Here is a 26,385-nt window from a genome sequence, read left to right as displayed (position 1 = left end):
TGGTGGAGTCGCTGTCCCTGGAGGTGTTGAAGCAAAACCTGGCTGAGGCACTTAGTGCCATGGTCTGTCTGATTGGACAGGGCTGGGTACTAGGTTGGACTGGATAATCTCTTGGCTCTTAGGAACAGGGTGGATCATAGAAAATTATTCTACTCTCTGTCTTTTCCCGAAGTATCTTCCCTAAGACAGTATTTCCAGAGACAAATTCATCTCACCACTTGATCAGCTCTTTTCTCCCCATCTCCTCAACTGCCTTTCCTAGATTCTGATGGAGCCAGACTAAGAAGAGGAGGACTTTGTGCCTCCCAGAAATGACCACACTCGCATTTTGAAGGCTTCTGATTTGTTTTGGCAGTGGATTTAAACTTATTCTAAGTTTTTAACCTCAAAAGCAACTTTGCAACTCAGCTCAAGAGAAGAAAAAGAAAGAAACCATGATAAAGGGAAAAACCAGGTTGATAAAAGTTCATAGAATTGTGGTCACTGTTCCCAAGATGGCCTCTAAATCTTACACCCCCCCACAAGTCATAGAACCATAGAATCAGTCAGGGTTGGAAGGAACCACAAGGATTGCCAGTTCCAACCCCCTGACATGGGCAGGGACACCCTACCCTAGAGCAGGCTGCCCACAGCCTCAGCTAGCCTGGCCTTAAACACCTCCAGCCATGGGGCCTCAATCACCTCCCTGGGCAACCCAGTCCAGCCTCTCACCACTCTCATGCTCAACAACCTCCTCCTCACCTCCAGGCTGAACCTCCCCACCTCCAGCTTTGCTCCATTCCCCCAAGGCCTGGCACTCCCTGACACCCTAAAAAGTCCCTCCCCAGCTTTTTTGGAGGCTCCCTTCAGATCCTGGAAGACCACAATGGGGTCACCTGGGAGCCTCCTCTTCTGCAGACTGAACAGCCCCAACTCTTTCAGTCTGTCCTCACAGCAGAGCTGCTCCAGCCCTCTCAGCATCCTCCTGGCCCTGCTCTGGACACACTCCAGCATCTCCACATCCCTCTTGCAATGGGGGCTCCAGAACTGGATGCAGGACTCCAGGTGGGGTCTGAGCGGAGCACAGTAGAGGGGGAGAATCACCTCCCTGGCCCTGCTGGCCACACTTCTCCTGCTGCAGCCCAGGCTCTGCTTGGCTTTCTGGGCTGCAAGTGCACACTGCTGGCTCCTGTTGAGCTTCTCATCCACCAGCACCCCCATGTCCCTCTCCTCAGGGCTGCTCTTCAGCCACTCCCTGCCCAGCCTGCATTTGTGCTTGGCATTGCCTCCACCCAGCTGCAGGACCTTGCCCTTGGTCTTATTGAAGATCCTGAGATTGGCTTGTGCCCACCTCTGCAGCCTGTCCAGGTCCCTCTGGATGGATCCCTCCCCTCCAGCCTGTCTGCTGCACCACACAGCTTAGTGCTGTCAAGACACTTGCTAAGTCCTTCAACAACTGCAAGAGGAAAGCTGAGCTCCAATTCACCATGCGAAATTCAGCACGGAAGCAGAGCTGGTGAGGATGGCGATGCCCAGCAAACCTGAACCCCAGCCACTTCTAGCTGTGGTGGAGCAAGAGAAGCCATCCTGGCAGAGAGGCACGGCAGAGAAGCGGGGCTTACAGTCGGTGACCGACACCACGATCCTCCGCATGAGCTGCGCCTCCTGCGCGTTGGGGTTCTCGCGGTCCAGGAGGACGCCGGTGGTGCGGATCTTGCCCGTGGTGCTGTTGATGCTGTAGAACTTGTTGGGGGGCCGGATGCTGTACACCACCGTGCCGTTCTCCCCGAGGTCTGGGTCGATGGCCACCACCTGCCACGGAGAAACAGAAACACTGGAATGGTGGTGACAGGACCTGGCGTGGTGAGCCCCTGTCGAGATTCGCCGGTGGCTAACGAGGCTGAGCTCACACAGCAGTGAGACCAGCAGGACGAGGGAGGTGATTCTCCCCCTCTGCTCTGCTCTTGTGAGACTGGGAGTGCTGCATCCAGTTCTGCTGCCTCCAGCATAAGAAGGGCACTGAATTGCTAGAGCAGGTCCAGAGGAGGGCCGCACAGACGATCTCCTTCTCTGGAGACTTTCAAGGCCTGTCTGGATGCATTCCTCTGTGGCCTGAGCTAGATTATGGTCCTGCTCTGGCAGGGAGGTTGGACTCAATGGTCTCTTTGAGTCCCCTTCAACCCCTGACATCCTGTGATCAGAGGGCTGGGGAGCCTCCCCTATGGGGACAGGTGGAGGGAGCTGGGGTTGTTCAGCCTGGAGAAGAGAAGTCTCCACAGAGACCTTAGAGCAGCCTTCTAGTACCTGAAGGGGGCTACAGGAAAGCAGGGGAGGGACTTTTGACTAGGACTTGTAGTGGTAGGATGAGGGGCAATGGATTGAAGCTTGAGGAGGGCAGATCTAGAGTGGAGATTAGGAGGAAATTCTTCACTTTGAGGGTCGTGAGACACTGGAAGTAGTTGCCCATCGAAGTTATTGATGCCCTCTCCCTGGAGGTGTTCCAGGCCAGGTTGGATGAGGCCTTGAGCAAGGTTTCTCTGCCCATTGCAGGGGAGTTGGAACTAGATGGACGTTGTAGCCAGGTGGGGTTGGTCTCTTCTGCCAGGCATCCAGCAACAGAACAAGGGGACACAGCCTCAAGTTGTGCTGGGGGAGGTCTAGGCTGGATGTTAGGAGGAAGTTTTTGGCAGAGAGAGTGATTGGCATTGGAATGGAGGTGGTGGAATCACCATCCCTGGAGGGATTCAAGCAAAGCCTGGATAAGGCACTCAGTGCCATGGTCTGGTTGATAGGACAGGGCTGGGTGCTAGGTTGGCCTGGATGATCTTGGAGGTTTCTTCCAACCTGGTTGATTCTATGATCTTTAATGTCCCTTCCTATCTGAACCATTCTATGAACCTATGAAACTTCCACAACAGGCCTCCTCACAGCAGCAGCAGCAAGGAGCTCTCCTTCCTCCACACAGCTATGCATTTTCATGATACTTGCAGGGATTTTTGTACCCTGGAGACCTCTACTGGGGTGTTAAATCTCACCAAAATTGGCCTGCAAGCCCAGGAGGTAATGGCATGACAAGAGAACGACAAGAGAGACACAAGCACACAGCAATCAGATGAGCTTTCCTCCTTTTAAATAAAGCCAGCCAGGAAAACAAGCACCCCTCCAGGAAGAGAAAACAAATGGGACAGAGAGGCACATGGAGGAGCTTCTGCTGCGCATTGGAAACCTTCTCCTCCCCAGACACTCGGTGCTTTGTTGCTCTCCCTGTGACATTTTTAATGACAGGGGACATTTACATGACCAAAAAAAGAAAAACAAAAGAAGAAGAAGAATCAGACCCAACTTCATTAGTCTCATAACTTCTCCAAGCCTCTGCTGCTTGTCCTGCAGCTGAATTTCCATCGTGTGGGGGACACGGTAATTATCTGCCCGGCAACTAATTGGGATGTCAATGGAGAGATGACTTCAAGCAAGCACCCAGCAGTGGGGCTGGTACCACACAGAAGACAAAAAAACAGCTCTGGGTTATGCTGCCAGACCTTCCTTTCCCACTCCTCAGCTCCTTTTATTTTCCCACCTTCCTCCATATGGGATTTTGTGGATTCTCTTCACTTTTCCCTCGTTTATTTCCCATTTCATGCAGGTCATTTTTCTCCTGGTGTGACAGAGTACAAGCCTCCCTCTCTCTCCTTCTCTTTTATTTCACCAGCAGAACTTGAAAGATTGTAAATCAATGTCTTTCAGAGAGGTCCTTGAAGGAGGTCACAAGTGAGGCTAAGGAAAGGAGAATTTGGCCAAAGCCCACACAATTTTGGGGAGAAGAAAATGCATTTCAGCAGAAAGGAGGAACACAGGAGGATGGGCAGCAGCGAGGAAGTTCAGGAGTGACCTTTTAAACCTTTTGAGAGATGGTGCTTGACTGGAGGTGAACTTTGATTAGGAAGACACCGTTTAGGAGGTGACACTGGTTCAGAGGTGACTCCCTGGCTGCAGCCATGTGGGTTATAACCTCATGGGTGAAAGGAAGAGGCATTTAGCACAACAGCTGCCTTCCCTTGCACGTACCGTGGTGACATCTGAGTTGGGGGGAGTCATTTCCACCAGGTTAATGAAGTATGGCTCATCCTTCCACGTGGGATAGTTGTCATTGATGTCCAGCAGTGTGATGTTCACCTAAAGGAGAGCAAGGAAGCATTGCTGCAGCAGGATGGCACGTCCTCCTGGATCTGCAGTAGCACTAGGTACCTAATGCATGTCCAAATCTCTTCAAAGAGGGTAGCTTTAAACTAGATATGAGGAAGAAATTAATTACTGTGAGGGTGATGAGACACTGGAACAGGTTCCCTAGGGAGATTGTGGATGTCACATCCCTGGAAGCGTTCAAGGCCTGTCTGGATGTGTTCCTCTGTGCTCTGTGTTAGATAGTATTGTCCTGCTCTGGCAGGGGGGTTGGACTCGATGATCTCCTTGGGTCCCTTCCAACCCTTAATATCCTGTAAGCCTGTGGATGGGACTTTGTGCAACTTGGTCTAGTGGAAAGTGCCTCTGCCACCTGAAAGGGGTTTGGCACCAGATGATCTTTAAGGTCTCTTCTAACTCAAACCATTCTATGTCTCTATGATCTTCACAGCTAAGGTCTCCTGGGTGGTGAAACACTGGAACAGGTTGCCTGAGGAGGTTGTGGATGTCCCCTCCCCTGGAAGTGTTCAAGACCAGATGGGATGGGGCCTTGGGCAACCTGGTGTAGTGGGAGGTGTCATGGCAAGGGGTTTGGAACTAGATGATCTTTAAGGTGCCTTCCCACCCAAACCATTCTATGATTCTGTCATGTCTGATCCTGGTTTGGCTCAGGTGAAGTTATTAGCTTGCAGTTAAAATGAGCACAGGGATACAAAATGTGGTTTTAATGAGCTGCCTCACTGGAGTGGAGGATGCAAACTGGTGCCCTGGGGAAGAGCTGCAGTTTAAGGGAAAGGGAGTAGAAGAGCAAGGAGGAGAGCTGTCACCTGCTACCCTGCTGTGTAAGGTGTCTCAGTGGAGCTTCTCCTAAGGTCTACTCTGCTCCCAAGTAATCATGCTGAGCTGCTGGTGCCACCCTGTGGTAGAAGAAGCAAACCTGGACACCATTGTCCCCAAAGGACGTGTCCCTAGGCACAAGCCAAGGCATCCTGGTGGTCCCTGGTGGAAGGTTGGGGACACACCTTTATCCTGAGCACTCCAGGTGCTTGTCCATCACCCAAGGACCCTGAGTCTGCTTGCTAGTGAAAGCAAACAAATTTAGCCAGCCACCCACTCCTCTGCAGGTTTTAACACCTTTTGGCTTTTTAGGAACCATGATGTATTTTTTTTTTCATTTCCTAATCCCAATCTCTGTTGCAAAAACCTTGGTTTGCCTTCCAATAAGGCTATCAGGAGAACATCATCTCATTTGGAGGAGCACAGCATCCAGTTCTGGAGCCCTCGTTACAAGAAGGATGTGGAGATGCTGAAGCATGTCCAGAAAAGGGCCAGAAGGATGCTGAGAGGGCTGGAGCAGCTCTGCTGTGAGGACAGACTGAAAGAGTTGGGGCTGTGCAATCTGCAGAAGAGGAGGCTCCCAGGTGACCTTCTTGTGGCCTTCCAGGATCTGAAGGGGGCCTCCAAAAAAGCTGGGGGGGGACTTTTCAAGATATCAGGAAATGCCAGGACTAGAGGGTATGGAGCAAAGCTGGAGGTGGGGAGATTCAGCTTGGCTGTGAGGAGGAATTTGTTGAGCATGAGAGTGGTGAGAGGCTGGAATGGGTTTCCCAGGGAGGTGGTTGAGCCCTCATGGCTGGAGGTGTTTAAGTCCAGGCTGGATGAGGCTGTGTGTAGGCTGATCTAGGGTAGGGTGTCCCTGCCCATGGCAGAGGGGTTGTAACTGGCTGATCCTTGTGCTCCCTTCAAACCCTGACTGATTCTATGATTAAGAAAAGCCTGGCTGAGGCACTTAGTGCCTTGGTCTGATTGATTGGATAGGGCTGGGTGCTAGGTTGGACTGGATGATCTTGGAGGTCTCTTCCAACCTGTTTGATTCTATGAACACAGCATCCAACAGGCCATGCTGTGGCCTGGCGAGAGACATCACGAGGCTCTGGGAGGCCACATAGGAAGGTTCTACCTGGATCACACATCTTCTGCTGGCCACACAGAAGTAGTGACAATTAATTTTAGGGATCTCATCAGCACAATCACAATGTTTTAGGTCAAGAGAGGTTCTACTGCCCCTCTACTCTGCCTTGGTGAGGTCACATCTGAAGTACTGTGTTCAGTTCTGGACCTCCCAGTTCAAGAGTGACATGGAACTGCTTGAGAGAGTCCAGCGCAGAGCCACGAAGATGATGAAGAGAATGGAACATCTCTCTTATGAGGAGAGCCTGAGGGAGCTGGGGCTGTGCTGCTTGGAGAAGAGGAGACTTAGAGGTGACTTCATCAGTGTTTATAAAGATGTGCAGGGCAAGTGGCAGGAGGCTGGAGCCAGGCTCTGCTGGGTGATGCCTGATGACAGGACAGGGGGCACTGGGTGGCAGCTGAGCCAGAGGAAGTTTCATGTAAACATGAGGAGGGATTTTTTTTTTGCCTGTGAGGGTGACAGGACACTCAGGGTTCCCAGAGGGGGTGTGGAGTCTTCCTCTCTGGAGATATTCAAGGCCCACCTGGACACATTCCTGTGTGATCTGGTATAGGTGATCCTGCTCTGACAGGGGGATTGGACTGGATGAGCTTTGTAGGTCCCTTCCAGCCCCTGACATTCTATGATTCTTGTATGGTTTTTCCACACTGTCCTCTGTTGTGTGGAACATCTGCCCTGCAACCTAACTGAGCATCTCAGGAGAAAGCACCCAAATGTTAAGCAATGTTCACACCAACAGGGTGCCACGAGGAGTGAGAGCTGGATCCTTGGCTATTTCCAAAGACTTTTACAAACTCTTTGCAAACAACAAATCTCCCCTGAGGTTTACAAAGGGCAAGACAAAGCAGTAGAGTTCAAGCTGCTGAACAATGGTCTGCATCTCCACCAGAAACCTCTGCGAAGCCCAAGCCTCACAAACCAGTTGGAAACCCTTGATCCAGGCAGGATGTGAATAGTGCTCATCGGGAAGAAGGGAGTATGCCTGTAGGCTCTCCAGCTAAGCATTTTCTCAAGAAGCATGAATAAAGGGAGCAGTGCTGGGGGCAGAATAGGAACCCATTACCTCTTTGTACGGAGAGCTGGACACATAACACTCTGGAAGGTCAAGTGGCTCCTGGCTGAATGGTCTGCCAGGAAAAGGAGCCCTACTTAAAGGCTCAGGCAGCCTGGAGAGTCATTCCACAAGGGCTATGAGCTGTGGTGGGGGCAGACACCACCATGAGCTCTTTACCTGTTCACACGGCTGAAGTGCAACGCTGCTAGCACCGGGAACTGAAGCACAGGGGCGTGGGCAGGCACTGGTGGCTTGAGAAGATAGGACCTGCTCCTCGACACACTCACCATAGCAATGCCTGTCTTCTGGTGGTGGCCAACACCTCCATCCACTGCCCGGACAATGAGGATGTACTCGGATTTGGCCTCCCGGTCCAGCAGAGATGTTGTTGTGATTTCTCCTGCAGCCAGAGGAGATGAGAAGGTTGTGTGGTGAATAAGAGTACAGGTTGAAAAAAAGGACACTCAAAACCATAGACAGCATCCTTCACCAGTGGGCTCATTCCTCTGATTGGGTTTCAAAGAGATGGACCCTGGAAGGATCCAGCAAGCTCCTGCAAACTTTGTGATGGCAGCACAGGAGGTTCCACCTCAACACAAGGGGCAACTTCTTTGCTGTAAGGGTCACAGAACACTGGAACAGGCTGCCCAGAGAGGCTGTGAGGTCTCCTTCTCTGGAGACTTTCAAGGCCTGTCTGGATACAACTCCTCTGTGACATGAGCTAAATTGTATGGTCCTGCTCTGGCATAGGGGTTGGACTCAATGATCTCTTTGGGCCCCTTCCAGCCCCCCTGACATCCTGTGATCCTGTGTCTTCCCATGGGAACTCAAATAACAAAGGCCCATGACCTTCATGATCATTCCCACCCACAGTGAGGCAAAAAGGATGCCAAGAGGGGAAAGCAGGCAGCAGCTCCTTGGCTGATATAAGCCCTTGCAGCCAAAGCATTTTGTCAAGTGTCAGTCCCACCAGGAGCTGAATTTCCATTGATGTCTCTGCCCAAGCCTTCATGGTGGCCAAGAGAGTGCTTGGTGACTAAAATCCAGTGACTCTTAAACCATGTTTCACCTGAGTAGTCTGCTTGGGACAGAGCAGGGATGAGTAAGTGAAGGAGTGATGGTGAAAAAGGAAAAAATGCTGGAGAAGAAAACCTGGGGATATTCAGGAGAGGGAACTGAAAAGAGAGCAGGGAGAGTGTGTATGGAGGCTTACCTGAGCGAGCATTGATCCGAAAATGTGAGGAGCCCTCCAGGGAGTAGATGATTGACTCCTGCCCGTACTCCCTGGACCGGTCCAAGTCTGTGGCATTGAGAAACAGCACTGTGGCTCCTTGGAGAGAAGGAGAAACGAGGGCTGGGATGAAGTATTTGCAGCCTGGAGCAGCTTTACCCAACTGCTGTGTCCCCCCACACCACTCTGCAGGCCACTTGGCCAAGGGGTCCTCTCACCTGCATGCAGAGTGGGGCCAAACCCTCAAACACCATGGCTATAAAACTCTGCCAGGTCTCTGGCTTTTGTCTTCCCAATAAGCCATCACCTATTCTGGCTGTAAGATCCCCACATATCCTTCTGCTAGATTGAGGAAGGTGTAGGATCATGCTCCATACCTGCCATGATGTCTTCCATAACCGTTATGACATAGGAGGGCTTGCTGAATGTGGGGGGGTTGTCATTTTCATCCTGAAGCAAAAAGAAGGTCAAAAGATTGGTTGAGAAAAAGGCAAAACAGTCAAAGAGCTTCAAAAATCTGGTATGGAGGTGCTCCCTGCCAGCTGCATCTGAAGACTTGAGCAGCTGAAGGCATCAGCATGGGTAAGATGGCCCTAGGAGTGAGGCATAGGTGGTCTGAGTACATGGCTTCAGTACAGAGACAGTGGTTGAGGTAAGTTAGTAGTGAGGACTTTGCTGAGCTATAGAAGGGGGAAAATACTGAGATATTCAATGCTGACTATCTCAACATCCAGCATCCTGGGCTACATACACTAGGTGAGGAACAACTACAACCCTCTGAACTGCTCCTGCTTCCACCACAAGCCCTGGGAAGACTCAAGGCCCTACATAAAGCACAGCAGCATCATGCACAGATCTACTTCTCCATCTTGCTGCAGCCTCACACCTGGCTTAGTGCTCTGGGTCACCACGACCACAAGGTGACCATGCAAATTGGACAAGCCAGGGAAGCTGTAGAGATTTGTGTGCCTTTGTTGAAGTGGAGGAATGCTGGGGCAGAGTTTGGGGGGAGGGGGTGGGGAGGGTGCAGAGAGAGCAATTAGAGCATTTTCACAGTATCACAGTATCACCAAGGTTGGAAGAGACCTCCATAGATCATGAAGTCCAACCCTTTACCACAGAGCTCAAGGCTAGACCATGGCACCAAGTGCCACGTCCAATCCTGCCTTGAACAGCCCCAGGGATGGCGACTCCACCACCTCCCCAGGCAGCCCATTCCAGTGTCCAATGACTCTCTCAGTGAAGAACTTCCTCCTCACCTCCAGCCTAAATCTCCCCTGGCGCAGCCTGAGGCTGTGTCCTCTCGTTCTGGTGCTGGCCACCTGAGAGAAGAGAGCAACCTCCTCCTGGCCACAATCACCCCTCAGGTAGTTGTAGACAGCAATAAGGTCACCCCTGAGCCTCCTCTTCTCCAGGCTAAACAATCCCAGCTCCCTCAGCCTCTCCTCGTAGGGCTGTGCTCAAGGCCTCTCACCAGCCTCGTCACCCTTCTCTGGACACACTCCAGCATCTCAATGTCCCTCCTAAACTGGGGGGCCCAGAACTGAACACAGTACTCAAGGTGTGGTCTAAGCAGTGCAGAGTACAGGGGCAGAATGACCTCCCTGCTCCTGCTGACCACACCATTCCTGATGCAGACCAGGATGCCACTGGCTCTCTTGGCCACCTGGGCACACTGCTGGCTCATGTTCAGGCGGGTATCAATCAGTACCCCCAGATCCCTCTCTGTCTGGCTGCTCTCCAGCCACTCCAACCCCAGCCTGTATCTCTGCATGGGGTTGTTGTGGCCAAAGTGCAGCACCCTGCACTTGGAGCTATTGAACCCCATCCCATTGGCCTCTGCCCATCTGTCCAGGTGGTCAAGGTCCCACTGCAGAGCCCTTCTGCCCTCCAACTCAGTCACATCTGCCCCCAGCTTGGTGTCATCTGCAAACTTGCTGATGACTGACTCCATGCCCTCATCCAGATCATCAATGAAGATGTTAAAGAGGATGGGGCCCAGCACTGATCCCTGAGGGACACCACTAGTGACTGGCCGCCAGCTGGATGTGGCACCATTCACCACCACTCTCTGGGCTCAGCCCTCCAGCCAGTTCCGAACCCAGCACAGAGTGTTGCCATCCAAGCCATGACCTGACAGCTTAGCCAGCAGTTTGCTGTGGGGGACAGTGTCAAAGGCCTTGCTGAAGTCCAGTTTTCAGGGTTTGCATACCAACAGGCTCCCTCCCAGCCTGTCTCTGCCAGTGACTACAGCCAGTGTAGTGAAACCAGGCAGAAGCAACTGCTTGAAACATCCCTCGGAAGAGATTTTGGACCACTTTAAAGCTCCCCAAGGGTGGCTTTAAATGCTGTTTAAACAATGTTAAGAATCTGCCTTAAATGAAGCAAGCCTGATCACCTACAGAGGGAAGGATGGAGCTTCCAGGGCATTAAAACACCATTATGGAGTTTGCTGCTTCCCTGGGGCTGCTCCAGAGATGTTTTCTACCTGGAGACCACTGATGGCCCTGCAGACTCAGCTGCTCCTGCTGCCACCAAACTTGGTATTTGAGGTAATTTCACGTGCCAACGATGCCCATCATACTGCAATTAAATTGCCATCCTCTGCTCTCATTGCTGGAAGCAGGTGGTCTTTAATCAGCCTCTGCATCACTCAGTTTTCACTGTTCCTCCTCTGAGAGTAATGAAGAAATTGCCGGCTGCTAGAAGTGCTGCCCTCACCATCTCCCCTTCTTCTCCAAGAGTGCAGTTGGGGTCATCATCCCAGGACAAAGGTGAAGGAAATGGAGAGTCTGAGCAGGCAACCACATGCCACCAGCAGGCAGACCCAGGTGAGCTGTGCTATGGTCCAGGCTGGGTGGACACAAGCCAGAGCAGATGCCTCACTGTTTTGTTAGTGGTCCTGAGCTCATCACGCTGTGCTTAGCATCACCATAGCCCTGCAAGCTGGCTTCTCGGGAGGCTGGGGCTTGCTTCTGGCTGGCTTTCCATGTGGCCAGAGCTGGTATGCGCCAGGCTGCAGCACAACATGCGGCTTTTCTACTTGAGAAGAACATTGCCCACTTCTGCAATGGGAACTTTAAAGCTCCCTGTTTCAAACCTTCCCAAATGCAACTGTGCCAAGCCAGAAAGTGTGCCAGGGGATGTTCAGGTTGGGTATTAGCAAAATATTTCTTTATAGGAAGAGTGGTCAGGCATTGCAACAGGCTGCCCAGGGAGATGGTGGAGTCACCATCCCTAGTAATGTTCAAGAAAAGTGTGGACATGGCACTTGAGGACATAGTACAATGTCCATGGTGGTGTTAGGTTGAGGTTTGGACTTGATGATCTTAGAGGCCTTTTCTAACTGAAAAAGGTTTAATATGTCTTCTGCTCCCACTGGAGAGGACATCCAGCCAATCAGCTAAAACCAGCATCCCATGTTCCCCTAACCCTCAATCTTTATCCCTAGAGTCTCACCTTCACATTACCAGCAGGGATGTTGAGAATTACAGGTAGATTAATTTTGGTTGGAAGAGACCCTTAAGATCACCAAGCCCAAACATTAACCCAGCACTGCCAGGTCACCACTAAACCATGCCCCTCAGCTCCACATCTACATAGCTTTTAAATCATAGAATCATCCAGGTTGGAAGAGGCCTCCAAGATCATCCAGTCCAGCCTAGCACCCAGCCACAGCCAATCAACCAGACCATGGTACTAAGTGCCTCAGCCAGGCTTTGCTTCAACACCTCCAGGGATGGAGATTCCACCACCTCCCTGGGCAGCCCATTCCAATGCTAATCACTCTCTCTGCCAACAACTCCCTCCTAACATCCAGCCTAGACCTCCTCCAGCATAACTTGAGACTGTGTCCCCCTGTTCTGTTGCTGGTTACCTGGCAGAAGAGACCAACCCCCAACTACCCTTCAGGGAGTTGTAGACAGCAATGAGGTCAGCCCTGAGCCTCCTCTTCTGCAGGCTGCACACCCCCAGCTCCCTCAGCCTCTCCTCATAGGGTTTGTGCTCCAGGCCCCTCACCACCTTCCTTGCCCTTCTCTAGACACTTTCCAGTACCTCAACATCTCTCTTGAATTGAGGAGCCCAGAAGTGGACACAGCACTCAAGGTGTGGCCTGAGCAGTGCTGAGTCCAGGGGCAGAATAACCTCCCTTGTCCTACAGGCCACACTCTTCCTGAGCCAGGCCAGGCTGCCATTGGCTTGCCATTGGTGCCCGCCTGGGCACACTGCTGGCTCAAATCCCTCCAGAGATGGGGACTCCAGCACTTCTCTGAGCAAAAGATGCTCACACACAGAGGCTCACACTGGGCACGCAACCCCTGCCCCTCCAGACACAGGCTGCTGTATGTTGCTGGCTCCTGGCCCTGAACAGGGTGGCAGCGGCGGCAAGGCGTGAGTCAGAAGCTTATTAGCAATGATATTTCCCCGGATCCCGGCGTGGAGTGTGCTATTAGTTCTGATTCAGCAGCTCCCTCTACAAAAGCGTATTGTCCCCTAATGGGAAATCTACAAGGCAAGTTTGACTTCTTTATTAAAACCCAACAACCAAAGGATGAAAAAAATCATCTCCCTCCACGTTCACCTACAGTGCTTGCCTTTGCACAGCTCTCACTCCTCAAGTGCCATCCTGAAATGCTTCCTCCTCATTTTTCTCCTATTTCCTGCCTTTCCCTCACCCCTCTTTTTTTTTTTCAGTTGAGAGAAAAGCCCTTTGGTTGAGAGAGGGAAAAGTGACAGCTACTTAAAACCCACCAGTGTACAGACTCAACGTGGAGGAGGCAATCCAATGAAGCATGGTCTTTTGAAAGAGGTGTTAAAGCACAGCGTGGGAAGGATGTATTTAGCCAGCACAAACTCCCCCAACGCTGCCTTGCCCCACATCTCCCTAGCATGGTGAAGAAGCTAGAGGAGAAGCATGCTCGTGGAACTCCATTCCCATCCTACAGCACCAGGAGCTTCATCTTTTTCACCTTCCCAGATTGACAGTGCCGCCAGCCCAGCTTAGATCCCATCACCAGGAGACTGACGGATTATCAAGCAAACTGTCTCCATCCTTGATACCTCCCTGCAGACACCCTCGAACCACAACGTGCCTCAATGTGACAATCCAATCTAATCTTCCCAAGGAACGCTGCAAAGCTTTACCTCTCCCAGCAGCCCCCCCTCTGCCAGGGGATTTGCACCTATGCTGGTGTGTGAGATGTACAGCAAAGGCGAGGGTCCCTCTGGGACAGCTGGCGTTGGGAAGATAAGCAACTGCCCGTGACCGATTCAGGTGCTGATAATCTCCACTGCCACAAGTGCTAGCACGAAGCCAAAACTCTCTCTTCTGCATCCAAGCTGCAGTGAGCACCTCTGGCTGTGCACATAGAATCACAGAATCAACCAGGTTGGAAGAGATCTCCAAGATCATCCAGTCCAATCTATCACCCAGCCCTAGCCAGTCAACTAGACCATGGCACCAAGTGCCTCATCCAGGCTTTGCTTGAGCACCTCCAGGGATGGTGACTCCACCACCTCCCTGGGCAGCCCATTCCAATGCCAATCACTCTCTCTGCCAAAAACTTCCTCCTAACATCCAGCCTAGACCTCCCCTGCCACAACTTCAGACTGTGTCCCCTGGTTCTGTTGGAGCACTCTGGACAGAAGCTCCCTGAGAGGTGAGAGAAGGGCTCACTGGGTACCTCCTCAGTCAAAAACCAGGGCAGAGGGTAGATCTCCACCTGATCCCCAGCTCTGCTTCTCATCCCATGATTAGCTGGGACTCCTCCTACATTAGTTCCAGTGTTTTTCTTGTGCATTGTGCACAGGGTCAGGAGAGTCTGTTTGTGCTTGTCCACAGTGACATCCCTTCAGAGGTAGTCTCACCTTTGGTCACTCAGGCCTTATCAAATGTCAGGGACAATGCTTCTTTAACCAATGTGCACAAGACATAGGTACATGAGACATAGAATAATTGAATGGTCCAGGCTGGAAGGGAACTCCAAAGGCCATCTAGTCAAACCTCCCCTGCAGTCAGCAAGAACATCCTCAACTAGACCAGATTGCCCAGAGCCCTGATGAGCTTGAATATCTCCAGGGATGGGGCTCCAAGCACCTCCCTGGGCAACCTGTTCCAGTGTTCCACCACCCTCACAGTATAGAACTTGTTCATACGTACATGTATGAGACACATCTAACTGCAATCCATGCATACATGTCCATGGGCCAGGATGGTCATGACAAATTAATGGCACAGTTGTGGCATAATTGCAAGGAAACCATGGCAGGGTGCCCAGGTACTTACAAACACCTCGATGGTGACAGGGACGGTGCTGTTGAGTGGTGGGTTGCCTGCATCCTTGGCCATCACTGTCAGGTAAATAACCCCATTGGGCACCTGCTCGTAGTCGAGGGGGTGGTTCACGCTGATCACTGAAAGGAGGCAAAGCAAAGCAGTCAGAAGGGCTTTCATGCACTGAGCAGAGTGGCAGGCAGGTTTCAGTGGTGACCCTTCCACACATTGAGCCCCCAGGGCCAGCAGTGCCTGCTCAAGGTGGCAGCGCCTTGGAAAAAGGGTGCGCTGAGCATGATTGATTTCCTGGCATGGCATAGCCTGGAGTGAGCTGTGCACCCAAGGAAACATGGCTCAGCAGCAGCAGCAGCATAGAGGGGTTTTGGTTGGAAGAAACCTTTAGTATCACCAGGTTCAGCCATTAACCCAGCACTGCCAGGTCACCACTAACCCATGTCTCTCAGCACCACATCTACATGGCTTTTGAATCTCTCCAGAGGTGGCGACTCCACCTCCACTGCCCTGGGCAGCCTGGTCCAGGTCTTGACAACCCTTTCAGGGAAAAAATGTTTTATAATGTCCAACCTAAACCTTTCCTGGTGCAACTTAGGGCCATTTCTTCTTGCCCTTTATCTTGTTCCTTGGGAGACGAGACCAACCCCACCCCACTACTACTTCCATTCAGGAAGTTGTAGAGAGTGAGAAGGTCTCTCTTCAGCTCCCTCAGCTGCCCCTCACCAGATCCGTTCTCTGACCTCTCACCAGCTTCACTGCTCTTCTTTGGACCTGCTCCATCACCTCAATGTCCTTCTTGTAGTAAGGGGCACAAAACTGAATGCAGTATTTGAGGTACAGCACCACCAATGCTGAGTACAGGGGAACAAATCCTGCTCTAGTCCTGCTGACCACATTATTGCTGATACAGGCCAGGATGCTTCTATTCTCATCCTGCTCCAAGTTGCCTCATTGCCAGCAGCAAGGATTAGGACCTCTGCTGACATAACTGCTTGCAGGAAGGTGAGCAGTTTTCAGGGGCACAGTGATCCTGGGACCAGTGCTTACCTCCGTACCCTTCCGACACAGTGATGTCAAAGTAGTCAAAGAAGGCAGAGGCATGCACAATGCTGTATGTAATCTGGTTGTTCGGTGGGGAGTCTTCATCAGATGCCTAAGGCACAAGAAGAGGGGGTCAATGAACATAGGAGCTGTGCTGGTGAGTGCAATGGGAGAGAGATGAGGGGACAGGAGGTGCAAGCTGGGCCCAAGGGGAGTGGTAACACCATGGAGTGTCCTTAAGGGGTTTGCAAACCAGCCCTCCCACCCACAGTATCACAGTATCATCAGGGTTGGAAGAGATCTCACAGATCATCAAGTCCAACCCTTCTAGGGAGAACCTGCTGGATCCCTCTGTCCTCTCTCCCTGCAGCACTCATCCAACCTGGTCCCACAGAGGGAAAGTCATTGGTTTTGCATCATAGCAAAGTTTATTCTTGTGCTGAAGGAGCAAACAATCTTCTCTCCACAGCAAGAGGCTACAGCTTCATCAACGACAAACCTCCTCTTCCCTCAATGCTTGCTGACATTGCTGATCAGGGCAAGGTGACATGGAGGCAGCTCCTATGCCCTATGCATCAGGTCCTGGGGACTTACAGAAGAGGAAGAGGAGGGAAGCAGCTCACAGCTGCAGCACCACACACAGTTAAAGCACAAAGTACTCTTAATAGAGGCACAGGAGTGATGGCAGCAGGGATGCATGGGAACCTAACCTGCTCCCATCTCCCCACCATGCTTCCCTGAGGGAAAGAGCCGCTCCAGTCGCTCACCCGAAGCCGGACCACCTGGGTGACAGAGGGCTCATTCTCCCTCAAGGCCCCCAGATACGCCTCCTTCTGGAAAGTGGGCGGGTTGTCGTTGACATCGAGGACGTTGATGCGGACGCGTCCCGCGGTCTCCTCCCCGCCGCCATCCCGCGCTATGACCGTCAGGGTGTAGCGCTGCGTGCTCTCGAAGTCCAGCCGAGCTGTCAGCAGCATCACGCCCGTGTCCTTGTCCAGCGAGAAACTGAGGGGACAGGAAAGGAGGGGGGGAACCGCAGTGACCACATGCAGGAGACAGAGATGAGGTGGCACCAAGCCTGATGGCTAACGCTGCCGTGGGTGAAGTTTATGGCTATCTTCTGGGGGATGCCAGGTCCCAGAGTAACTTCAAGAGCTGGGCACAGGTAGTAGCATAGAAACTCTCAGTGCTGCTCTACAGGCAGAGGAAAGGGGCTTAGAGGACCCCAGATCCCTCCTGCTGAGCAGCCTACATGGATCCCCACCAGCATCCCACTGTCAGCTGGTCACACGCAACGCTCCAGGGCCGACAGCTTGCTGGCAAATGCCTTTATGGACCCCAAGCAATGCTGGTGCCTACAAGTCTTGATTTAGCAAAGTGATTTAACCTGCTGATCATTGGATGTGTGAAGACAACTCACCCCATCTGAGAGACAACATAGTGAAGTTTCTATAGGGTGTCTCACAGATGGCACATAGCAATGTCCTTAATTGCCATGTGACTTCTTAGAGAGGTTGGAAGGGGATTTGGAAGATTCAGAGTGATGCCAGTGGCTCTGTCACACTTACTGGTCAGGGTCATCACTGAAGAAGTAATTGACTTTGCCATATATGCCCACATCGTTGTCAGTTGCCTGGAAAAATAGAAGTTAATTAATAAATGAAGAAATTTATGGCCACTGTTGCATTACACACAACAGTTAATCCCTCCTTCTGCCCAGCTGCCAGTGGGCTGGCATGAGCAGCAGCACCAAGCTGGCACCAGCACAGGACTGGTGCCCTGTGAAAGGCTACAGAGGTGGTGAGAGAGCTCAGGCACCTCTTCAGCTGCTAGAAGGTACATCCTTCAGGTACTGAAAGGCTGCTGTAAGATCTCCCTGCAGCCTTCTCTTCTCCAGGCTGAACAGCCCCAACTCTCTAATCCTGTCTTGACAGGAGAGGTGCTTCAGCCCTCTGATCATCTTTGTGGCCCTCCTCTGGATGCACTCCATCAGGTCGATGTACTTCTTTCATTGAGGGTCCTAGAGCTGGACACAGTAATCCAGGGCAGGTCTCACCAGAGCAGGGCAGCAGAATCACCACTTGACCTGTTGGCTGTGTTGGTTTTGATGCCATTGACCTCCTGAGCTGCAAGTCCACGTTGCTGTCTCATGTCAAGCTTCTCACCCACCAGCATCCCCAAGACTCTTCGCTGCAAGGCATCCCTCTACCATGTCTTCCCCCAGCTTACATTAATCATAGAATCAAGCAGGTTGGAAGAGACCTCCAAGCTCAGCCACTCCAACCTAGCACCCAGCCCTGGCCAGTCAACCACACCAGCCAGGCTTTGCTTCAACATCTCCACGGACAGCGACTCCACCACCTCCCTGGGCAGCCCATTCCAATGCCAATCACTCTCTCTGCCAACAACTTCCTCCTAACATCCAGCCTAGACCTCCCCTGCCACAACTTGAGACTGCATCCCCTTGTTCTGTTGCTGCTTGCCTGGAAGAAGAGACCAACCCCACCCGGCTACAATCTCCCTTCAGGTAGCTGTAGACAGCAATGAGGTCTGCCTTGAGCCTCCTCTTCTGCAGGCTGCACACCCCCAGCTCCCTCAGCCTCTCCTCACAGGGCTGTGCTCCAGGCCCCTCACCAGCTTCATTGCCATTCTCTGGACATGTTGCAGTATCTCAACATCTCTCTTGAACTGAAGAGCCCAGAACTGGACACAGCACTTAAGGTGTGACCTGACCAGTGTTGAGTGCAGGGGCAGAATAACCTCCCTTGTCCTACTGGCCACACTCTTCCTGATACAGTAGGCAGAGAAAGATTCTCCTCTCCTTCTACTCTGCCCTGGTGAGACCACATCTGGAATATTTTGTCCAGTTCTAGGACCCTCAGTTCCAGAAGGACTTCAGAGGACTACTTGAAAGAGTCCAGCACAGAGACACAAAGACGCTGAAGGGTGTGGAACATCTCTTTTAAGAGGAAACGCTGAGGGAGCACACCTGGGCACACTGCTGGCTCATATCGTACCACTACCATGGAGGACAGTCTCTATGCAAGAGCAGGACCTTGCACTTGGCCTTGTTAAACATCTTCAGAAGAAGTTCACCTAGGCCTCACTTCTCCAAGTCCCTCTGGCACATCCACCACACCATTCATCTTGGTGCTGTCTGCAGGCTTGCTGCAAGTGCACTCAATGCCATTGTCTATATCATTGTACCTTCTGGGGACACCACACACTGCAATTCCACCCCTGGACTGAAGCCTCTGGAGATGCTATGGCATGAACATGCAGTCCTGGCTCTCAGCCCAGTTGCTGAAGCTGGAGTAGGCTGGTCACAGCTAAGCAACCAGCACCTTCAGGGGAAGGTGTGGGGAAACTCAGTGTGTCAGCTCTGGATGAGCAAGGCAAGATTGATGTATGTTTTAAAGTCTTTCCTCTAATGAATGTATTAAATATGCATGAGAGGCAGCAGGGGAAAAAAAAAAAAAGAGCAGAAAATTTCATTTTTAGGTGAGGAAAGTGGAATGGAAGCCCCCAAATACCCTCCTTAAGGTTTTTTTTTTCCTTCCCCAGTATATTTTCTAAATGGAAACTTGTCTGGATTACTTAGACACCAACAGGCCTGTGAAAAAGCAGGGTCAAAGACACATTTTATGTCCACAGCCCAGCAAAAGGCTGTATTTTAGGACTGGCATGGAACACAACCCATTCCTGAAACCTTCCTGATTTATTGATGGCCTTGATTACCCTTCAGAGCAGAGTGGGAGCTTTAGCACATTAAATGCCTTTACCCCTATCTGCCACTTACCTGTCACACCACAGGGTGACAGAGGGGCAAAGGGATGAAAATTAGCCTCAATTAATTCATTTTTCCCCCCTAAACAAGGCTTACCTAGCTCAGGTGGTGAATTTCTGCTGCTCTCCACCAGCTGAAGGGTGTGCTGGTGGAGCCAACATTTCAGACCTACCACATAGAATCAGAGAATCAAGCAGGTTGGAAGAGACCTCCAAGATCATCCAGTCCAACCTAGCACCCAGCCCTGGCCAGTCAACTAGACCATGGCACTAAGTGCCTCAGACAGGCTTTGCTTCAACCCCTCCAGGGATGGTGACTCCACCACCTCCCAGGGCAGCCCATTCCAATGCCAATCACTCTCTCTGACAACAACTTCCTCCTAACAGCCAGCCCAGACCTCCCTCACCACAACTTGACACTGTGTCCCCTTCTTCTGTGCCTGGCAGAAGAGACCAACCCCACCTGGCTACAACCTCCCTTCAGGGAGTTGCAGACAGCAATGAGGTCATCCCTGAGCCTCCTCTTCTGCAGGCTGCACACCCCCAGCTCCCTCAGCCTCTCCTCACAGGGCTGTGCTCCAGGCCCCTCACCAGCTTCCTTGCCCTTCTCTGGACACCTCCCAGTACCTCAACATCTCTTGACTTGAGGAGCCCAGAACTGGACACAGCACTCAAGCTGTGGCCTGAGCAGTGCTGAGTCCAGGGGCAGAAGAACCTCCCTTGTCTTACTGGCCACACTCTTCCTGAGCCAGGGCAGGATGCCATTGGCTCTCTTGGCTACCTGGGCACACAATGCAGGGCAATTCTATCAATCATGCCAATCAATTAGACCATGGCACTAAGTGCTTCATCCAGGCTTTGCTTGAACACTTCCAGTGACAGTGACTCCACCACCTCCCTGGGCAGCCCATTCCAATGCCAATCACTCTCTCTGCCAACAACTTCCTCCTGACATCCAGTTGATATCTCCCCCGGCACACCTTGAGACTGTGTCCCCTTCTTCTCCTCATTTTCCTCTCCAGTGCTGAGATGCAATTTACTTCTCCTGTGCACAGTAACTGCGTTTAGCAAAATGCAACAAACCTGCCAAAAGTGCCTGGAGAGTTGCCCAGGGAGCAAGCAGGACCTGCTCCTGGAGGGCCAAGCATGTTGGTCCTTAGAGGAACCAAGAAGAACACCTAATAAGAAACTCCATCCCTCTGCCACTCCAGCTTCTCTCAGTAAATTATACTGGAATTAGTTCACCATCCTAACAATTGCCATCAGCCCAGGTGGCTGCAAATCACGGTGGCAAACCTCCAAAGAGTGTCTGGGATCAGCCAATAAGGGCCTTGGGTCCTCTTTCCCTAAAATCTTTGGGCATTCTCAGCATCACCTGGTATGAGCCAGCCCTGGAGCTCCCCATCTGGATTTTTCCCAGTTGTTACTTCTGTGCCCACAACCTCTGTGAACCCCTAGGTGCCATTAATCCCTAAGTGGCTGGTGCCAGAGCGGACCCTAGAAAGGCATTTTCCGTGCACCTGGATGGGCTGGTGATGAGATAATGATTTAGGGAGGGCCTGATAGTGCCACAAAGCACGGGCAAGACTAATTCCCTTCATTTGGCCCTATCCAATTGCACTTGTAAGTGCTTATTGTGGTGACAGACAATGCTGGGAAAGTGTAATTTTCTTCTGCCAGGGGAAAAAAAAATATAGGGAAGGAGGAAGGTTAAAAGAAGGTTAACACAGAGCCACTTGGTGTAGGAGATGGTGGAGCCCTGGAGAGTCGAGCCCAGAGAGGTGGGCTGGACCCCATGCTGCAGTGGTGCCACACCAGCCAAAACTGCTGGGAGGGCAAAGGCAGGATGCTGGTGAGCTAAACTCTGCCCTGTACACTGCCACCTTGCCAACTGGGCTAATTAATTAGTCTGATTTACACCACAGGGAGGTGAAAGGGGATGCTTTCTTGATGGCTTTCCTGGCAAGTGAACATCATGGACATAATGCAGGGCAACAGGAGCAGGTTACTTGAGCGTGACAGGGAATATGCATAAAGAGCAAAACGATGCACGCTCAGCATACCGAATTTTGGAGAGGGCCCTTCCAACCCCCTGCCACTCTGCTATTCTGTGATCTGTGCTCCTTTCTGCACTACCAAATGCTTTCCTCCTCCGGGTAAAAAGGATGCTTAGATGCTCAAACCCCTAAGGAGGCAACACAAACCCCCTTTGCACGGCAATCCCCAGGGCTCTCAAATCCCCTTTGCCATCCCCGGGTACCAGCTGCTTCCCCACGGCTCATCCTCCTCACTGACTCTTTTCCCCACCCCAGCACACATGCATCCATCCCTGCAGCCGGCAGGAGGGAAGGCATCTGGCTGGACGTTTCCCGGGGTTCCACCTGGAGAAGCAATCAAATGGCTTTTACGGCTGCTCCTCTCCTGCCCAGAATATTAAAGCAGGATTTGCCCACTGGAGCCTGCAAAAGGGCAAGATGAAAACGCAGGTCCACATCTGTACTTTTATGAGCTGTCACCAGCACAGCCCACATCCAGAATAAAAACACATTTGCACAGCTAAACTCCAGGAGAGCACTGGGAGGAGGAGTCCTGGATAACCCAAAGGATTAATTTACTGACCCACGGCATGGCGTGGGCAGCCAGCAGGTGAACCTCAGGCACCCACAAATCCCCCCTGACCCAGCTCTCTCTCCATCTCCATCCCTCTGATATAAGAAAAATCAAGGAATGCTGGTAAAAGAGACCTTACAGACCAGATGCACATTTTGAGGGTGAATCCTCAAACCATAAACTACCAAACTTTGCAGAGGTGTTTGTTTATGGTAATCAGTTGATAATATGCAAACCTAAATGATGGCTGCTGTAGAAGTGTCTGCAGTTACTTGTTGGAGATCTGTGATATGCAATCACAGAATCATAGAATCAACCAGCTTGGAAGAGACCTCCAAGATCATCCAGTCCAACCTAGCTCCCAGCCCCATCCAACCAACTAGACCATGGCACTAAGTGCCTCATTCTGTCTTAGAATCATAGAATCAACCAGGTTGGAAGAGACCTCCAAGATCATCCAGTCCAACCTAGCACCCAGCCCTGGCCAGTCAACTAGACCATGGCACTAAGTGCCTCAGCCAGGCTTAGCTTCAACACCTCCAGGGACGATGACTCCACCACCTCTCTGGGCAGCCCATTCCAATGCCAATCACTCTCTCTGCCAACAACTTCCTCCTAACATCCAGCCTAGACCTCCCCCAGCACAACTTGCGACTGCGTCCCCCTGTTCTGTTGCTGCTTGCCTGGCAGAAGAGACCAACCCCACCTGGCTACAATGTTCCTTCAGTCTTGTAAAGACCCAGGCCTGCAGTGACTAAGGAAAGCAGGAAGGAGATAAAGGAGAAGCAGAGATATTCTGACATCAGCAATAAAGAAGGGACTGATCACCAGAGATTAAAAGGACCCTGTGAGACAGACTGTGTGGGGTGTTCATCACAGATAACCATTCCAGACCACCAGGGTGGGTTGGAATTGGGGTGAAGAATGGAAAAATTCCTATACTAATGAACTCCAAGAAATAATTGTAATAACCCTACCTCTTACTATGAATATGGAACATAAACTGTGGCTTGTGCCAGCATGGGGTGTGCTGGATTGATGGAGTGATCCTGCCTGCACCCAGCACCGTAATAAAATATACCTACTTCATAACTCTGCATGAGTTTTGGGGTTCATTTCACAGGTCACCTCAAGCACTGTTATTTCAGACATCTCTCTTTTGCCTCCCCTAGAGCCATCATGTCCATCCTTCCCCTTTGCCTGGTGGGTCAGCAGAGCCAGAGACAAGAGCAGGAAGCTGTTGCGAGCGGTGGCTCCTGCTCTGGTAGGCAAATCTGCAGGAAAGGGCATGTGGCCCAATTTGTTCAGGAAACAATAGCAATGTTTGACATGTCATCAGGATTGATGGAGCAGAAATTTACATGGGAGACTTCGGGTTTTAAACAGCTCCGCGGAACTACGCCGGTAATGGTTTCGACATTCATCATCCGCCAAACCTCACTCAACGACTCCTTAAACTGCCCGAGATTAACTCTACTCACAGCAGCTTCAGGCAGCGTGGCAGGAGGAGTGAGAAAGAAGAGCTCAGCGAGACAGGAAAAGCCTTTCAGCACAGCACAGATCCCCCACGGAGCCCCTAGAATGGCAGTCTCTCCCCCAAAACCCACTGGGCAGAGACATTCAGCTCAAGGGTGGTTGCAGGGATGAGCAAAGCACCCTGGAAGGTCAATTGATTGTTGTCTGGATGGGCTGGGCTGCTATTTCCCATCTACCTGAGGAGCCAAAGGAGCCAAATCCCTCCTGCCTTTCCATCCACGTGGGACTGCCAGAGTGAGTCTCAGCTCTGTTTGCCCTCTTTGTTTTCCTTCCCCTACCCTGCACACAGAAACCAGGAAATAAAAATTGATAGGGAGCAAATTGCTTTGGCCAGAAGCTCTCTGCTTAAAAGAGTTGTAGCAGGAAAGCAATTACTGAATGTCAAAAAGCTGTCAGGGTACTAGCGTGACCAGGTGTGGGTCTTGTCCTCCTGCTGCCTGTCAGCCTCCTTGGCCATGCCAGATAGGCAGTGAGGAGAACGAGGCATCACCATGCCAGCACGATATCTGGGGCTTGGGACACAGAGAAAGCACATGGAAGGAGGATTCCCATCTACTTCCTGCTTTTTCCCAATTCTGTAGGAAAATTTGGCAGATGAGGCTGCTCCCTGGGGCAAACCAGGCTGCTGTAGACTGCTCACACCATGGTACAAGCAAGCTGGGGTGAAGGAGCCTTGTCATCCACACTGATTTTTGGAGCCACATAAACCTGCATGTGTTAATCAGCAAGCAGCCCTTCTTAAATACAACCTACTGCAATCTTCAGGTCCCAGGGGAATAACAGGTATCCACCTGGATTGGGATCTGATTTATGATTTGGGGGAGGAGAAACATGAAGGGCCAAGAGCTTCCTTGAGAAACAATCACTGGGCTGCAAAACCTGATCAAGGAAACCAAGGGCAAACTTCCTTAAAGCCATTCTGTCCTTCCCAGGTGGAAAACGATGCTTTCTACAGCATCATCTGCCCTGCCCATGCTCTTTCCCAGGCCTTCAAACGGTACCTGCATGGTGGGGGGTGGCAATCAGACACAAGCAGAGTCATCCAGCACTGCTGTGCTGGAGTCCAGTGGTGTGATTAACTGGGAAGGGAAAGTGGGAGTGAGGAACTGGAGTGATGCTGGGGTACTGCCACCACCACCTTCCCCAGCAGCTCTGCACCACGTGCTGAGCCCGAAGCTCAATCGTCGCTAACAACCCTCAAGGGCTGTGCTGAACCTGGTTGGGGAGGGGAGGAGGAAAAATATCCAATCAACCCCCCTGGGAACTGCAGAGCTTTTGCCCACCTCTTCTGGCAGCCACTGGGGACTAAAGCAGCCTCCTTGATTGTGTTTTGTAACAGCAGGCCCTGCAACATCAGCGAGGTTAACACTTGCCTGGGCAGCCTTGATTTAGCAGCCAGTAATTTACTGTAGCCGGGCTGTTGCCATGGCTGGAGATTGGGGTTTAAAATGTGAGCTGACAGAAGCCTTGAGCAAGAGAAGAAGGCGCCTTGAGCGTGGGTTTCCAGTGCACAAGGTGACACCAAGACCATTTAGAGGGCTGCCTCGGTGGGTTTTGCCGGTGCCGCACGCTGGAGCTGGGCACAAGTAGTCTGCTAATGAACCGTTATTGATTTCATATTCTCCTGTTGTCCACCTAAATGGCAAGTGGCACATCTGAGAGATTAAATAACCACACAATTGCCTGCTCTGACATCTCAATCGCTTTGCTGCTGGGTCACTAATGACTTTTACGGCCCAGCAAAACGGAAGAAATTAAGGTCGAAGTCCGATGGAGAAAATATAAATCCCCCAATGATCCTCTGAAGCATTTGCAAGAGCTCCTGGAAGCCAGTTACACCCTCCCATCATCTGGCAATTCCATGTTAGCCAGGTGACAAACATCAGCTGGGGCACAGCAGGGAGAGGGGGATGAAAGTTAAGAAGGAGGGAAGAACCAAACTGGTCCTTTCCTGGAGATCACAAAATCAGTCAGGGATGAAAGGGACCACAAGCATCATCTAGTTCCAACCCCCCTGCCATGGCCAGGGACACCCTACAGGACACCCTAGAGCAGGCTGCCCACAGCCTCATCCAGCCTGGACTTAAACACCTCCAGCCACGGGGTCTCAACCACCTCCCTGGGAAACCCATTCCAGCCTCTCACCACTCTCATGATCAACAACTTCCTCTTCACGACCAGACTGAACCTCCCCTCCTCCAGTTTTGCTCCATTCCCCCTAGTCCTGGCACTCCCTCACAGCCTAAAAAATCCCTCCCCAGATTTTTTTGAGGCCCTCTTCAGATCCTGGAAGGCCACAAAAAGGTCACATTGCAGCCTCCTCTTCTCCAGCCTAAACAGCCCCAATTCTTTCACTCTGTCCTCACAGCAGAGCTGCTCCAGCCCTCTCAGCATCCTCATGGCCCTTCTCTGGACACACTCCAGCATCTCCACATCCCTCTTGCAATAGGGACTCCAGAACTGGATGCAGTACTCCAGGTGGGGTCTCAGCAGAGCGCAGTAGAGGGGGAGAATCACCTCCCCCCACCTGCTGGCCACACTTCTACTCATGCAGCCCAGGATCTGCTTGGCTTTCTGGGCTGCAAGTGCACACTGCTGGCTCCTGTGGAGCTTCTTCTCCAGCAGCACCCCCAAGTCCCTCTCCTCAGGGCTACTCTCCAGCCACTCACTGCCCAGCCTGCACCTGGTCTTGTTGAAGCTCCTGAGGT

At 51.8% G+C, this 26,385-nt stretch overlaps 1 protein-coding gene across 1 annotated transcript in view; it reads right to left on the bottom strand.

Annotated features, from left to right (window-relative positions):
* The window catches only part of CDH23 (cadherin related 23), a 370,794-nt gene that overhangs the window by 77,333 nt on the left and 267,076 nt on the right, over window positions 1-26,385 (bottom strand). Inside the window, exons 15-23 of the mRNA XM_064145069.1 lie at window positions 17,314-17,378; window positions 16,513-16,750; window positions 15,752-15,857; window positions 14,702-14,829; window positions 8,793-8,865; window positions 8,398-8,514; window positions 7,472-7,584; window positions 4,045-4,152; window positions 1,602-1,791 (exon numbers count right to left, since the gene is read on the bottom strand). Coding sequence (XP_064001139.1) covers window positions 1,602-1,791; window positions 4,045-4,152; window positions 7,472-7,584; window positions 8,398-8,514; window positions 8,793-8,865; window positions 14,702-14,829; window positions 15,752-15,857; window positions 16,513-16,750; window positions 17,314-17,378 — 1,138 coding nt within the window. The remainder of the gene's footprint in view (window positions 1-1,601; window positions 1,792-4,044; window positions 4,153-7,471; window positions 7,585-8,397; window positions 8,515-8,792; window positions 8,866-14,701; window positions 14,830-15,751; window positions 15,858-16,512; window positions 16,751-17,313; window positions 17,379-26,385) is intronic.

The sequence above is a fragment of the Pogoniulus pusillus genome, chromosome 6, assembly GCF_015220805.1.
Source record: "Pogoniulus pusillus isolate bPogPus1 chromosome 6, bPogPus1.pri, whole genome shotgun sequence".
NCBI lineage: Eukaryota > Metazoa > Chordata > Aves > Piciformes > Lybiidae > Pogoniulus > Pogoniulus pusillus.
Note: the sequence above shows the minus strand (reverse complement) of the source record. Positions and strands in the feature narration are given on the sequence as shown.